Raw genomic sequence first — 13,689 nt, 5'->3', positions numbered from 1 at the left:
CTATTAGTCATAAGCTCTGAGGTAAACTGACAACAGATTCAAATTGAAAAACAAACTACATAAAGTTAAGATAAATTTGTATACTATATAATCAGTGCTCAAAATAAAAACACTTCTAGCTTCACATTTATGTTCACAACCAACACCATCTATATCACTTTATTTGACCCACATCCTAAAATAATAACATGCAGTTAGTTCAGTACCTTCCTGTATGATGTTAGGGGATTTTGACCTTAGACTAACAGTTTAAAATAAGGCATGTGGTTCTTCACACATAGCCAAGTGTAATGCTTCTGAAGCTAAATAAGCTGTGGGAGGTAAACTGTGTTTTTTTAAATAGATGCAGGTCCTTCCGTCAAGGTCCTGAAAGAATATATTTTTTATTTATATACTATATAATATATTCTAGACAAAAACAATCCTATGTTAGCATGACTGGGCTTGTATGGGAGTCTACTTAAGGCTGACAGGAGTGTGTGGTGCGTTAGCTGACAGAACATGGGTCATCTTTACTGGGCTTCACCTCTCCCTGCAGCAGCTGGATCATTACTGCCTTGGTCAGGTAACTGGACGTGCTTCGTTTCCCCAGGGCTGGTGTGTTGTAGAAGGCTTCCATGTTATCCTGTGGAATGTAGTTAGCTTAGTAACATCACCACGAAATGGTAATGCAAGCAGACGTGCTATTCAAATTCATAATGGCTGCTGTCCTTTCAATTAGATCAAATATCATTGCTCTTAATCTTTTAATTACATTATACGCTGATTAATTCATTGTGTGTATGACTATTTACTTAGAAAAGCCACCAAGTGAAGATAATTCAAAGACGTTACATAATTATGGAAGGTGAAAGCATTGAAAAAAGTGTGTTCAGTAAATATATTGTCTGTTTTACTAAAATATACAGTGCTGTTCAAAAGAAATGAATACTTTTTTTCTGCAAGGATGCTTTAAATTGATTAAGAAACTGTAAAGGCATTTATAAAATTGCAGTTCTTCTGAAGTGTCTGTTCATCAAAAAAAAAAAAAAAACATTAAAAAGAAATTGCAGTTTCCTCACAAATATTGAGCAGAACAAATGTTTTCAAACCAGCATATTAGAAATTATTTTTAAAAAAAGTGATACTGAATACTGGAGTAATGGATGCTGAAAATTCAGCTTTGCCATCACAGGAATAAATTACATATTAAAATATATTGAAATTGAAACTTCACATTATTGCTGTTTTAACAGTGTTTTTGATCAAACAAATGCAGCCATAAGTGTTTTCTAAAACATTTAGAAATTTTATTTACCCCCAACTTTTGTAGATTGATCCAAACATTTGATCACAACCCTCACCTGTTTCTCAGACCCATCCAGTTTGCTGCAGTCTTTCTGAAAGTCAGCAAAGGCATCCTTAACCAACCGGTCCAAATCCACAGCCTCCTGAAACTCTAGCTCTGGGTTTCTTTCCAGCACAATTGACACCACCATCAACAGCTGCATTCAGGTCATCAAAGACACAAACACAGGGTCAAACATTAGGCGGATGACATGTCAGATTACAAATGTAAGTGTTGCAAAAATATGTTAAAGGATTAGTTCGCTTTTAGAATAAAAATGTATTCTTGCCATCCAAGATGTTCATGTCTTTCTTTCTTCAGTTGTAAAAAAATTAAGGTTTTTGAGGAAAACACTGCAAGATTTTTGTCCAGATAGTGAACTTTAATGGGAGCCAATGGGTTGAACGTCCGAATTGCAGTTTCAGCTTCGAAGAGCTCTATACAATCCCAGGAATAAGTGTCTTATCTAATGAAATGATTGGTCATTTTCTAAGAAAAAAAAGTACATTTATGTACTTTCTAACCATAAATGCCCTGCGTTGCTTGTTCATGACTTTCACATAGGAAAGGTCACGCTTCGTCTGTGTATTCCAGTTCAAAAAGTAGGGTAGGGTGAAAATCTCCATGTCATTTTTTCAACTTCCAAATAGTCAGAAATCATAGTTTTAACTTTTGAAGCTGCATTGAAACTGGAAAAATCCTGCATTGGAAAATCCTGGAATGTTTTCCTCAAAAACATCTTGGATGACATAGGGGTGAGTAAATTATCAGGAAATTTTCATTCTGGAAGTGAACTAATCCTTTAAGGTTGTGGCAGGGACAAACTGTGCCTCACCTCCACAATGATCTGCCTGTACTCAGGCAAAACAATGTTCTTCAGTGTGTCTTCCACCAACAGAGAAAAATTCATTTCATACATGGTCATATCAGACAGAGTAGGTTGCTGCAAAAGAGTGAAAGATTGAAGTGTTCATCTATAAATTCTGAACACATTTAAAATGATGCAAGTATTTATCCAAACCTATTGATCCTCAACAATACCATGCTTAATAGTTCCAAAAAATATTTAAATGATTTAGAAGAGTTACTTGAGGGAGATGTTTTCCTCCAACCATGATGCCATTACGGGTTCTCTCCAGGATTTGCCAAACACGGTCATAAAAGCCGAGAGGTGTGCGGTTGAGGGAGCCATCGATCTGACGTCTATTGAGCCATGATCTATGGAAGTATGGAAGATTAAAATTAATCCTCAAAACAGTTGCATTGGAGAAAACCTTGAACGCAGGACTCTTTAGGGAAAAAAGTGATTTTTCGTTTTCAAAATGTGGGGTCAAAATTTTTATGCTTTTTGAAATAATTCTTATAGGCTCAAAAGTCTGTATTTATTTGATCAAAAATACAGTAAAAAGTAATATTGTGAAATATTACACTTTTAAAATAACTTTTTAATTTTAATATATTTTAAATATATTTTAATATATAATTTATTTCTCTCTCTCTTTATACAGTTGAAGTCAAAGGTTTACATACACCTTGCAGAAAATGTTAATTATTTTACCAAAATAAGAGGGATCATACAAAATGCAAGAAATTTCCCTTGTTTGTCCTGAATGGTTAAACTGCCCACTGTTCTTCAAAACAAATCTTCAGTCCCATAAATTCTCTGGATTTTCAGCATTTCTCTGTATTTTAACTCTTTCCAACAATGACTGTATAATTTTGAGATACATATTCATATGCAACTATTACAGAATTTTCAAATGCTCACTGATGCTTCTGAAGAAAACACGACGCATTATGAGCCAGGGATTGAAAACTTTGAATTTTAAGATCAGGGTTTAACTTATTTTGTCTTCTGGTAATAAAGTAAGTATCTTCTGTAGGTTTTGAAGGGAAGTACTAAATGAAAAAAAAATTACATTTAGGCAAAATAAGAAAAATGTATACATCTTCATTCTGTTCAAAAGTTTTCACCCTTAAAGGAACACTCCACTTTTTTTGGAAATAGGCTCATTCTCCAACTCCCCCCGAGTTAATAAGTTGATTTTTACCGTTTTGAAATCCATTCAGCCGTTCTCCTGTTCTGGCGATATCACTTTTAGCATAGCTTAGCATAGATCATTGAATCCTAATAAACCAATAGCATCACGTTCAAAAATGACCAACGAGTTTCCATATTTGTTGTATTTCAAACTTGACTCTTCTGTAGTTATATCGTGTACTAAGACCGGTGGAAATGCAAAGCTGTGAGTTTCTAGGCTGATAAGATTAGGAACTACACTTCCATTCCGGCGTAATAGTCAAGGAAGTTTGCTGCCGTAATATGGCCGAAGCAGGCGGAGTATTATCAGAAATGAGTTCCCAGCTAGTTTAGCATTTGCACATGTGCTGCGTCGTATTACTGCTCCTGCTTCGGCCTTATTACGGCAGCAAACTTCCTTGATTATTACGCCGGAATGGGAGTGTAGTTCCTAATCTTATCAGCCTAGAAAATTGAAGCTTTGCATTTCCACCGGTCTTAGTACACGATATAACTACAGAAGAGTCAAGTTTTAAATAGGACAAATATCGAAACTCGTTGGTCATTTTTGAACGCGACGCTATTGGTCTAATAGGATTCAATGATCTATACTAAGCTATGCTAAAAGTGATATCGCCAGAACAGGAGAACAGCTGAATGGATTTCAAAACGGTAAAACTCAACTTATTAACTCGGGGGGAGTTGGAGAATGAGCCTATTTCCAAAAAAAGTGGAGTGTTCCTTTAATGCACTGTGTTTCCTTCTGAAGCATCAGTGAGCATTTGAACCTTCTGTAATAGTTGAGAATAAGAATTTGTAAGAATTTGTGGGACCTGAAGGATTTTTCTGAAGAACAGCGGGCAGTTTAACTGTTTAGGATAAACAAGGGTCTCACAAACAACGATCACTAAACGAAAAAACACAAATATGGATCATTGAGGTAACAACACAGCATTAAGAGTGTGTTAACTTTTGAACGGGGTCATTTTTATAAATTGAAATTATTATGTTCTCTTTTGGACCATATGTAAACCTTTATGTGAAATATCTTATTCAGGTCAGTACTAAATAAAAAATAACATGCATTTGTATAATCCTTCTTATTTTGATAAAATAATTAACGTTTTGCATTCTGCTGTATACATATATCCAACTGTAGTTTGACAATGTCAAACAATAAACTAATAAACCATTACAACTACATTATCAGAAGACAATATTCTCTTGATAATTAACCTCAGCTGCCCAATTAAAAACTAGAATTAATCAAATGATGATAAACTGTATACTGCTGTTGCGTTTGGACACAGCAGATAATTCAGTCTTGGCAGGTATCTACAGTATCACACAGATGGTGGGCATCCTGCACCTGCCAGTCTGCTGAGGCTGGAGGACATCCAGCAGGAGCTGTTTGACATCACTAGGGGACATCTGGTAGATGTCCTGAGGTGGCATGTCACCAGCACGAATCTTCAACTCATGCTTCATAGCTTGAACAATCCATCTGATTGCAAAATAAGCACGACAAATGAAGTTTAAGGAAAGGTAACCCATGTAAATAATTGATACAAATGACCTGTCCAATAGATTTGATTATTTAATAAAGTGAGCATGTTTTGTTTTAGAAGTGATGATGACATACCCCACACGGATCTTCAGCATGCCACTGAACAGCTCTGGGTTGTTGGAGATGATCCAGCCGATGTGAATGACGAGCTCCTGCTGCACCACGGCTTCTCGCTCGCCGTGGGGGCTGCACTTGCTGTATATGATGTCTTTAATGACCCCTGGAGACAGGGGGTTAGAGATCACGATCTCTTCATGCCCAAACAGGCCGAGAGTCACCTGGTGAAACAGAACTGCCGTCACTTTGTATCATGATGAATGATTTCTCAGAGATGCATTTTTGGTTGTTTCTTTGAATGGGTTTGAATGTACTGCAATGACTCAGACTAGGATTATTCTTTTTAAAATGTAGACATCCAACATGATCTCATGGGAAATGCAACTTTTTCAAAAAGATTGTGGAATGAAGATCCATTGCTAAATTTAACCATCAGATGGGTGAAGTCAAGTCGCATAAAAGCATAAGAATGACTAATCCAAAGCATTAAATAGTTAGGAATTGCCATGAGAGTGTGTTGTATGAATCACTCCAGTACATTCTTTTCAAGAAAAACTCCTATAATATTAATGTAACTGGTAATAAGCCTATAAGTCTAAGATGTTCTATTAAACATTAAAAATTACAACATTATTACAGTGGCAGGCATTTGGCATACTGCTATACATCAGAGGTGCCTAAACTTTTTAATTTTTAAACTTAATTAAAGGCCATGGGCCAAAAGCTTGATTTATATCTATAACTGTGTTTTATTAAAAAATATTTATTTATCAAATTCACTTGTATTTTCTAAATTTCAATGCAAAAATAATAACAAAATCAAGTGTCATTTACAGACTTTTTAAGAAAGATAGCAGCAATTAAGGGTCAGTCAAGTTTTTGAACAGTAAGATTTTAATGTTTCAAGTCTCTTCAGTTCACCAAGCTTGCATTTGTTTAATTCAAAGTACATCAAAAACAGTAACATTTTGAAATATTTTCACTATTTAAAATAACCGTTTTCTATTTGAATATATTTTAAAATGCAATTTATTCCTGTGATAAAAGATAAACTTTCAGCATCATTACTCCAGTCTTCAGTGTCACAGGACTCTTTAGAAATCATCCTAATATGCTGATTTGCTGATCAAGAAACATTTTATATCATTATTATCAATATTTAAAACAGTTGACTACATTTTTTCAGGGTTCTTTAAATAGAAAGATCCAAAGATCAGCATTTATCTGAAATAAAAAGCTTTTTTATTTACAGAAAATGTGTAATTGTAGAAATACTTCTATTTAGCAAGGGTGCTTTAAATTGTTCAAAGTGATGATAAAAGACATTTACAGTATAATGTTACAAAAGATTTCTATTTCACAGAAATGCTGTTCATGCCGAACTTTCTGTTCATCAAAGAAACCAGAAAAAAATACTCTGTTTCCAACATGATAATGAAAGTTTTTGGAGCAGCAAATCAGAATATTAGAATGATTTCATGATTTCAGAAGCACCATGTGACTGGATTAATGATGCTAAAAATTCAGTTTTGAAATCACAGGAATAAAATACACTTTAGAATATATTCAAATAGAAAAGTTATTTTAAATAGTGAAAATATTTCAAAATTCAAACAGTTTTTGCTGTACTTTGGATTAAATAAATACAGGCTTGGTGACTAAAAGAGACTTCTTTAAAAACATTTAAAATCTAAATTAACTGGTAGTGTATGTGGTCGGCAAATGTTAGTGGAAAAAAAATCACCTAGAGAGCAGGTGTAACTGCAAAAAAGCAACAGCCCAGAAAAATAATATTACTTCTAGTAAAATGTCTAGTATGATTTATTAGCAGATGCCACTTGGTTTATCTATGTAATGAAATGCATATATTTTTAAGTGTGGTTTAAGTATGTGGTGGTTTGCTTTGTATGATCTGCTGTTGTATCACCTTGCAGTTCTCAGCAATCAATATTGCTCTACTATGGCAATTTACCCAAGTACACATTAAGCAGGGAGCAGACAGAAGAACTCAGCTTCTTTAAATTAAATAAGGCTAAGACTCAATAATTCCACATGCAGGTCAGCTCAGACTGCTCTTGTATGCAAAGAATGACCCATTTTCAAACCAAAACGTACCCATTTATCTTACCCACAACATTAGGCCCCTAGGATGCAATTTATATGCAGATTCACTACTACTGCGCTATTCTGATGAATCATTTCACAACCACCAGGGGCTAAACAGGCCTATATTGGGAAACTATGGCAGTTCATTAAACAAACACCCCACACCACACATAATGTTTGGCTCAAAACAAAGCAAATAAAAAGGTAAATGTACAATGATGTTAAATGTGAAGCACAAACAATGGGGTGGTTTGCAGGAGGTCTAGGTAAAAGCGATTTTACTGCAGAACGAGTTAGGTGTCAAATTAAAGGGCAGCAGGTTAGCTTTGGCAGGGATGACTGATGCAATTAGATACTATCAGGTTGCATAATAGGAAGAGGAGTCCATCGTGACTTGATGTGAATTTGAGTCTAATTTTAACCTAAGTATAGTGAACATTAAAATGTTTGTGGGAAATCTCTGATTGAAATTCATATTGTTGACTTGAGTTTTTGTTTAGTTCATATCAATTATTTAGGCCCCTGTTCCTGTTTTTCCACTTACCTGCTTGCCATGCACTAAAACGCTAGTAATGCTGGGTGCAAGGCTGTCCACTAGTTTAGTTAAGAGACTGGCAGCAAGGCGCACAATGGACCTGGTGAACACAACACAGTACAACAAAGATTTTCTCACTCAATCTGATATTCTCATTCAGTGGAGCCAAACATAAATAGCACTGGACTACAGCCTATTACAAAATATAGTTCATTCGTACTATATATACACTACTGTTCAAAGGTTTGGGGTCTGTAAGATTGATCAAACTTGATTTGATCAAACGTTCTTTTGAACTTTTTTATAAAAAAAAGTATTATAGTTTCTATAAAAATGTTAAACAGCACAACTGTTTGCAACATAGAAATGCAACAAGAAATGTTTTTGAGCAGCAAATCAGCATATTATAATTATTTCTAAAGGATTATGTGACACTAAAGACTGGAATTATGCCTGCTGAAAATTCAGCTTTGTCATTATATGAATAAATTACATGTTAAAATATATTAAAATAACTGTAACTTTTTTAAATCAAATAAATGCATGCTTGGTGAGCATGAAGATTCAGAGCTGGGTAGTAACTGATTACATATAATCCAGATTACATAATCAAATTCCAAAAATAAAATTGCATTTTAAAATACTCGTAATCAGACTACAGTTACTTTTTATGGATTAGATGATTACATATTATTTACACAATAGCCTAATGCTTATATACATTCAGAAAGTCATCCAGTTTTGTGGGCATTCACACAAAAATCAGTCATTATTCAAGTTGCCGACAAAGCATCTCGATTAACATTATTATTTTTTTTTTCAGATTTAAGAAGTGCTTCTACATTACATTAACTACTGATGAACACATTGATTTGTATTTGATTTGGCACTCAGTAGGTTATTTAACCATGTATTTCTTAAGGCTTTTGTCTTTCAAACACATTAAAATGTGCAAATTCACAAACATTTTTGACCTCTGATCCTCTTTCACCTAACATATTTACATGAAGTACCCTTGTTTTTTTTAAATAAATATTTTAATATTTAAGTTGCACATTTGCATGTTCATTGGTTCTCTGATGTTATTAAAGGGTAAACAAATAAAATACATTTTTTGTAAGCTCTTTTTTTTATTTTAATTTTAAAATGCTTTATTTTAACTTAGCATTTTATGATTTAATTAATAATTATGAAACTCTTTTGCAGTTTGGGAAACCACGAGGTAATATAATGTTTAATGCACTTCATGTTGTTAATAACAACAAATGGAATATATTTTCTTACTCTTTGTAATTTTCTATTATTATGGTACAAGATTAGCCTATTTAAATCAACGTGATAAACGAGTTAGGTCAAAAGTAATCTAAAAGTAATCCAAAAGTAGTCTGATTATATTACCTAAATTGTGTAATGTAATTGATTACATTACTAACTACAATATTTGTCATGTAATCTGGAATCAGTAACAAATTACAACTTAAATGGTCTAAGATGATTAAAACATCTTACCGACCCTAAAATTTTGAACACTACTGTATAAGACTTGCTGCCTCAGTCATAAGCAATAAAAAATTATGTAGCTGGAGGTCAAAAGTAATTCATTTCACATATACTGTATCATCAAAACAGCTTATTACAAGAACTCTGTGAACCCAGCCAAACTTCTTTGAACTTTAGACTTTTAAAATCTAATTGTAATGCAGCAAGATGCTCATTTGAATAAATGAGATGTTGTTATATATTACAAAATTTTGACCCCCTGTAGCACTTAAATCCTCATTAATATTTCAAGCTGGGTCCTCTGGGATGAAAACGATCAGGAGAGCTCAGCATCTCAAAGTGACAAAGTGGCACTGGGCATTCAGACCCTGATGTTGCTGCTCCTGGACTGCGCTTTAATAATACAAAGTTATACTTTCTACACTTTTGTAATTTACATGTCCATTGATTTATTCATTCATACGGCAAGCGCTTTTATCCAAATGTACAGTGCATTACGGTTTTATAACTAGGTGTCTTCCCTGGAAATTGAATCCATGACTTCAGCGTAATTTGAGCAATTTTAATGTTCACCAATTTCATGTTTAGCTGATGGATTCCTTTTAGGAATTAATATAAATAAGTATTATGAACAGGTTATACTGTCACAGACATAATGGGTTTTAGCTCACAAACAAATTGCAAATAAGACACTGTTACAGTGGTAACCCCAGCTATGAGACATCAATTTGTGTTATGAAGGATATAAAATAGCTCACCTCCAAAAAAAAAATTACCATACGCGCAAAATAAAATTTATAAAAAGGAAAAGACAAACAAGTAATGAGCTGCATGGTTTCTCTGTGCATGATAATAACAGCTTGAGTGAGCGGATGTAAAGAAAAACAACAACAAAGGATGGGTGCTGCGTGCTCATGAGTTAACACGTCCGTCGGCACAGAGACAACAGCTAAACTACACATGCAGAGGTCATATGCCCTACTGGCCAATTACCTGCTTGCCATGGACCAACATAGTGGTTATATGAGGAGCTATAGAACCGGCAAACTTCTGGATAACGGCCGCAGCATTACGCACCGCCAGCCTACATGAGGTTTGCGAGTTTAAAAATATATATGCGCATAGTGTGTTCAGTTGTATGTAACATTAGACATAAACAAAGAATAGATAAAAAGAAGAACAACCATAAACATATCAAGAGTTGCTCATTTTTACCCCACAAATAAAAAATACAGTTGTCAAAAATTTATATACACCTTGCAGAATCTAGCAAATGTTAACTATTTTACCAAAATAAGAGGGATCATACAAAATGCATGTTTTTTTATTTAGTACTGAACTGAATAAGATATTTCACATGAAAGATGTTAACATATAGTCCACAAGAGAAAATAATAGTTAAATTTATAAAAATGATCCTGTTCAAAGGTTTACATACAATTGAATCTTAATGCTAGGGCTGTGCGATATGGACAAAAGAAACCTATCCCGATTTTCTTGAACAGTATTGCGATTTCGATTTTAATCACGATTTTGACGCAGACATGTTTTACAGTGTGAATCTAAAACATTTTTTTTAAAGGAAAACAATTAGATCTTGATCAAAGACCTGTAACATGTCTCTAAAACAGAAGGCGGAAAAAAAATCACCTAGCAGGTGAAAAAAGTTAGGAGCACCAAAAAAAATGTAGGCGCACCCAATTTCTTTTTAGTAATGCACTGATCTTGATTCTTCATGGCTGATTCTAACAGCAGATGTTTTACAAGCACATGATCAAAGTAGGCTACTCTTTCAATATTCAAAGTGCAAATAGAGACCGAATTTTTCAAGCATGATACAGAACTATAGACAACTGCACAATATATTTTTTATAGCCCACATAATAATAACAGCCTAGATATTTTATGTAGCCTAATTTGCGCGCATTGAGGAGTCACTCTCTAAACGCGGGATATTAAAATTGCTTTTGAATGTGCGTCCGCGTTTTACTTTTGGTTTGGTTTTAACGATCTTGCGAGACTCTCAAAGGCGCTGAGCGTGCATTCTACAATAAAAGAGATTATTATAACAAAACCATTTGAAATATGAGAGGACACAAACAGGATTTTGAAAAGCATGTCCCCAGTGAAAATTACGCCCCTGTGTGAGTGGAACTCTGCCGCGGAGTTATCATCTGATGTGGATGAATGCCGCGTAAGTTGTACAGTAACGTATATGGACACGGAGGCGCCAGAATTGTATCTGACAGAATGTACGCTATAGCACGAAATATATTATATTTCTTCAAAAGCGGTTTGTGGAGACCTTTTATTTTTCACAATCGAAAAAGAGAATGGCGAACCTGTCACTGTATCAGCTCACACCAGTCTGTGCAGTAGTTAGGCTAGCGAAAGTTTGGTAAAGAAATGAAACCAAGTCGGACCACAACAGTTTCTCGCACACGCACGAATGGTCCCAAATATAATTTCAGGTCACGCAGATTAAATTTTGGGAGCATATGCGACCAAAACGTTCACAATTTCGAGCCCTGCCTAGTAAAGGTAGAACAAAATGTCTTTAGAACAGACCTATGGCAAAACGTAAGTATGTGTGTGCGTATGTGCGTGCGTGTGTTTGAAAAAACAACAACCCAGACCACAGCGTCCCACACAAAAACAATTAGAACACTGGCAGAGTCTAGCTGCTTTCTGCTAAGAAAACCAGCGTTACCATTTCTGGTTTCAAGCATGAAAGTTGGCATGTTCTTGCTCTCTGTTTAGGCGTGCTGTGTTGTGATCGGTTCAAATAGCATGCTGTGGGAAAAGTATCAGTCGAGTGCGTGCAAAATATCGTGCTGTAAGGCGATTTAGAAACCGTGCATGTTCACATCGCGATTTCGATACGATTTCAATTAATCGCACAGCCCTACTTAAAGGTTGTATCAGTGATTTCTAGCCTGAAACATAAAGTGTCAAATTCAGCTGACCTTTCATCACGACCCCGCTCGCTGCCTGTCCCATAAATTGTCTGTGAAAAAACCGCGTCCTCTCTGGTCAGCCTAGGGTCCGAGATATGCCAAAAAAACAATCGGCACTACCAACCTTTCCACACATAAACAAACAGTGTTCCAACCAATCAGCGTCAGGGGTTTGGTGTTGTGGACTTTCGCTCCGCCTCCCTCACATACCTGCACCAGTAGGAAAAGTCCCACAACACCAAAACTGACGCTGATTGGTTGGACCACTGTTTGTTTATGTGTGGAAAGGTTGGTAGTGCCGATTGTTTTTTTGGCATATCTCGGACCCTAGGCTGACCAGAGAGACGCGGTTTTTTCACAGACAATTTATGGGGCAGGCAGCGAGCGGATCGTGAAGAAAGGTCAGCTGAAATTGACACTTTATGTTTTAGGCTAGAAATCGCTGATACAACCTTTAATGCTGTGTTGTTACCTGAATGATCCACTGCTGTGTTTTTTTTTTTTTTTTTTTTAGAAAAATTTACTCATGATTCCCTTGTTTGTCCTGAACAGTTAAATTGCCCGCTGTTCTTCAGAAAAAATCTTTCAGGTCCCATAAATTCTGTGCTGTTGTTTTTTTTTTTTTTTTTTTTTTACATTTTTGTGTATTTGAACCCTTTACAACAATGACTGTATGTTTTTGAGATCCATCTTTTCACACCTAGGACAAGTGAGGGACTATTAAAGAAAGTTCAAACGCTCGATGCCTCAGAAGGAAAAACAATGCATTAAGAGGTGGGGGTGAAAACTTTTGGAATTTTAAGATCAGGGTGATTTTAAGTTATTTTTTCTTCTGGGAAACATGTAAGAATCTTCTGTGGCTTTTGAAGGACAGTATTAAATAAAAAAAATATATATATATATATATATATATATATATATATATATTTAGGCAAAATAAGAAAAACTTTCTGTTCAAAAGTTTCACCCCTGGCTCTTAATGCATCGTGTTTCCTTCAGGAGGATCAGTAAATGTTTGAACCTTCTGTAATAGTTGTATATGAGTCTCTCAGTTGTCCACAGTGTGAAAAGATGGATCTCAAAATCATACAGTCATTGTTGGAAAGGGTTTAAATACACAAAAATGCTGAAAATCCAGAGAATTTGTGGGACCTGAAGGCCTTTTCTGAAGAACAGCAGGCAGTTTAACTGTTCAGTACAAACAAGGGACAACTATCACTAAACAGCAACAACAAAAAAACACAGCAGCGGATCATTCAGGTAAAAACACAGTATTAAGAATTAAGCTTATGTAAACTTTTGAATGGTGGTCATTTTTATAAATTCAACTTTTATTTTCTCTTGTCGACTATATGTAAATGTTCTTAATGTGAAATATCTTATTCAGGTCAGTACTAAATAAAAAATAACGTGAATTTTGAATGATCCCTTTTATTTTGGTAAAATAATTAACATTTTTGCCAGGTGTATGTAAACTTTTGACTTTAAATGTAAGTGCAACTGTAAATGCTTCTGCAGAGTGTGGTGAAAAGTGGAAAGTCTTACCAAAGCTTCCTGCTGCCAGCTCTTCTGTAGATTCTTTCCAAGTCATCTTTAAGATTTTCTGAGCACAAAGGAGGT

General features: G+C 35.0%; 1 protein-coding gene across 2 annotated transcripts; it reads right to left on the bottom strand.

Moving 5' to 3' along the window:
* Positions 1-339: 339 nt before the first annotated feature.
* On the bottom strand, positions 340-13,667 carry LOC141317230 (phosphorylase b kinase regulatory subunit beta-like). 2 transcript variants are annotated; one of them, XM_073832998.1, is made up of 8 exons: positions 13,615-13,667; positions 10,106-10,196; positions 4,990-5,192; positions 4,717-4,851; positions 2,416-2,545; positions 2,163-2,270; positions 1,344-1,484; positions 340-625 (listed from the first exon to the last, which is right to left on the bottom strand). In XM_073832998.1, the coding sequence occupies exons 2-8, from the start codon at positions 10,124-10,126 to the stop codon at positions 488-490; spliced, it is 876 nt and encodes a 291-aa protein (XP_073689099.1). In that variant the 5' UTR covers positions 10,127-10,196; positions 13,615-13,667; the 3' UTR covers positions 340-487. The 2 variants fall into 2 exon arrangements, with proteins under 2 accessions (XP_073689099.1, XP_073689100.1); XM_073832999.1 differs by lacking the exon at positions 10,106-10,196 and adding an exon at positions 7,622-7,712.
* Between the last annotated feature and the right edge of the window lie 22 nt (positions 13,668-13,689).

This window comes from Garra rufa, unplaced genomic scaffold, assembly GCF_049309525.1.
Source record: "Garra rufa unplaced genomic scaffold, GarRuf1.0 hap1_unplaced_518, whole genome shotgun sequence".
Classification (NCBI taxonomy): Eukaryota; Metazoa; Chordata; class Actinopteri; order Cypriniformes; family Cyprinidae; genus Garra; species Garra rufa.
Note: the sequence above shows the minus strand (reverse complement) of the source record. Positions and strands in the feature narration are given on the sequence as shown.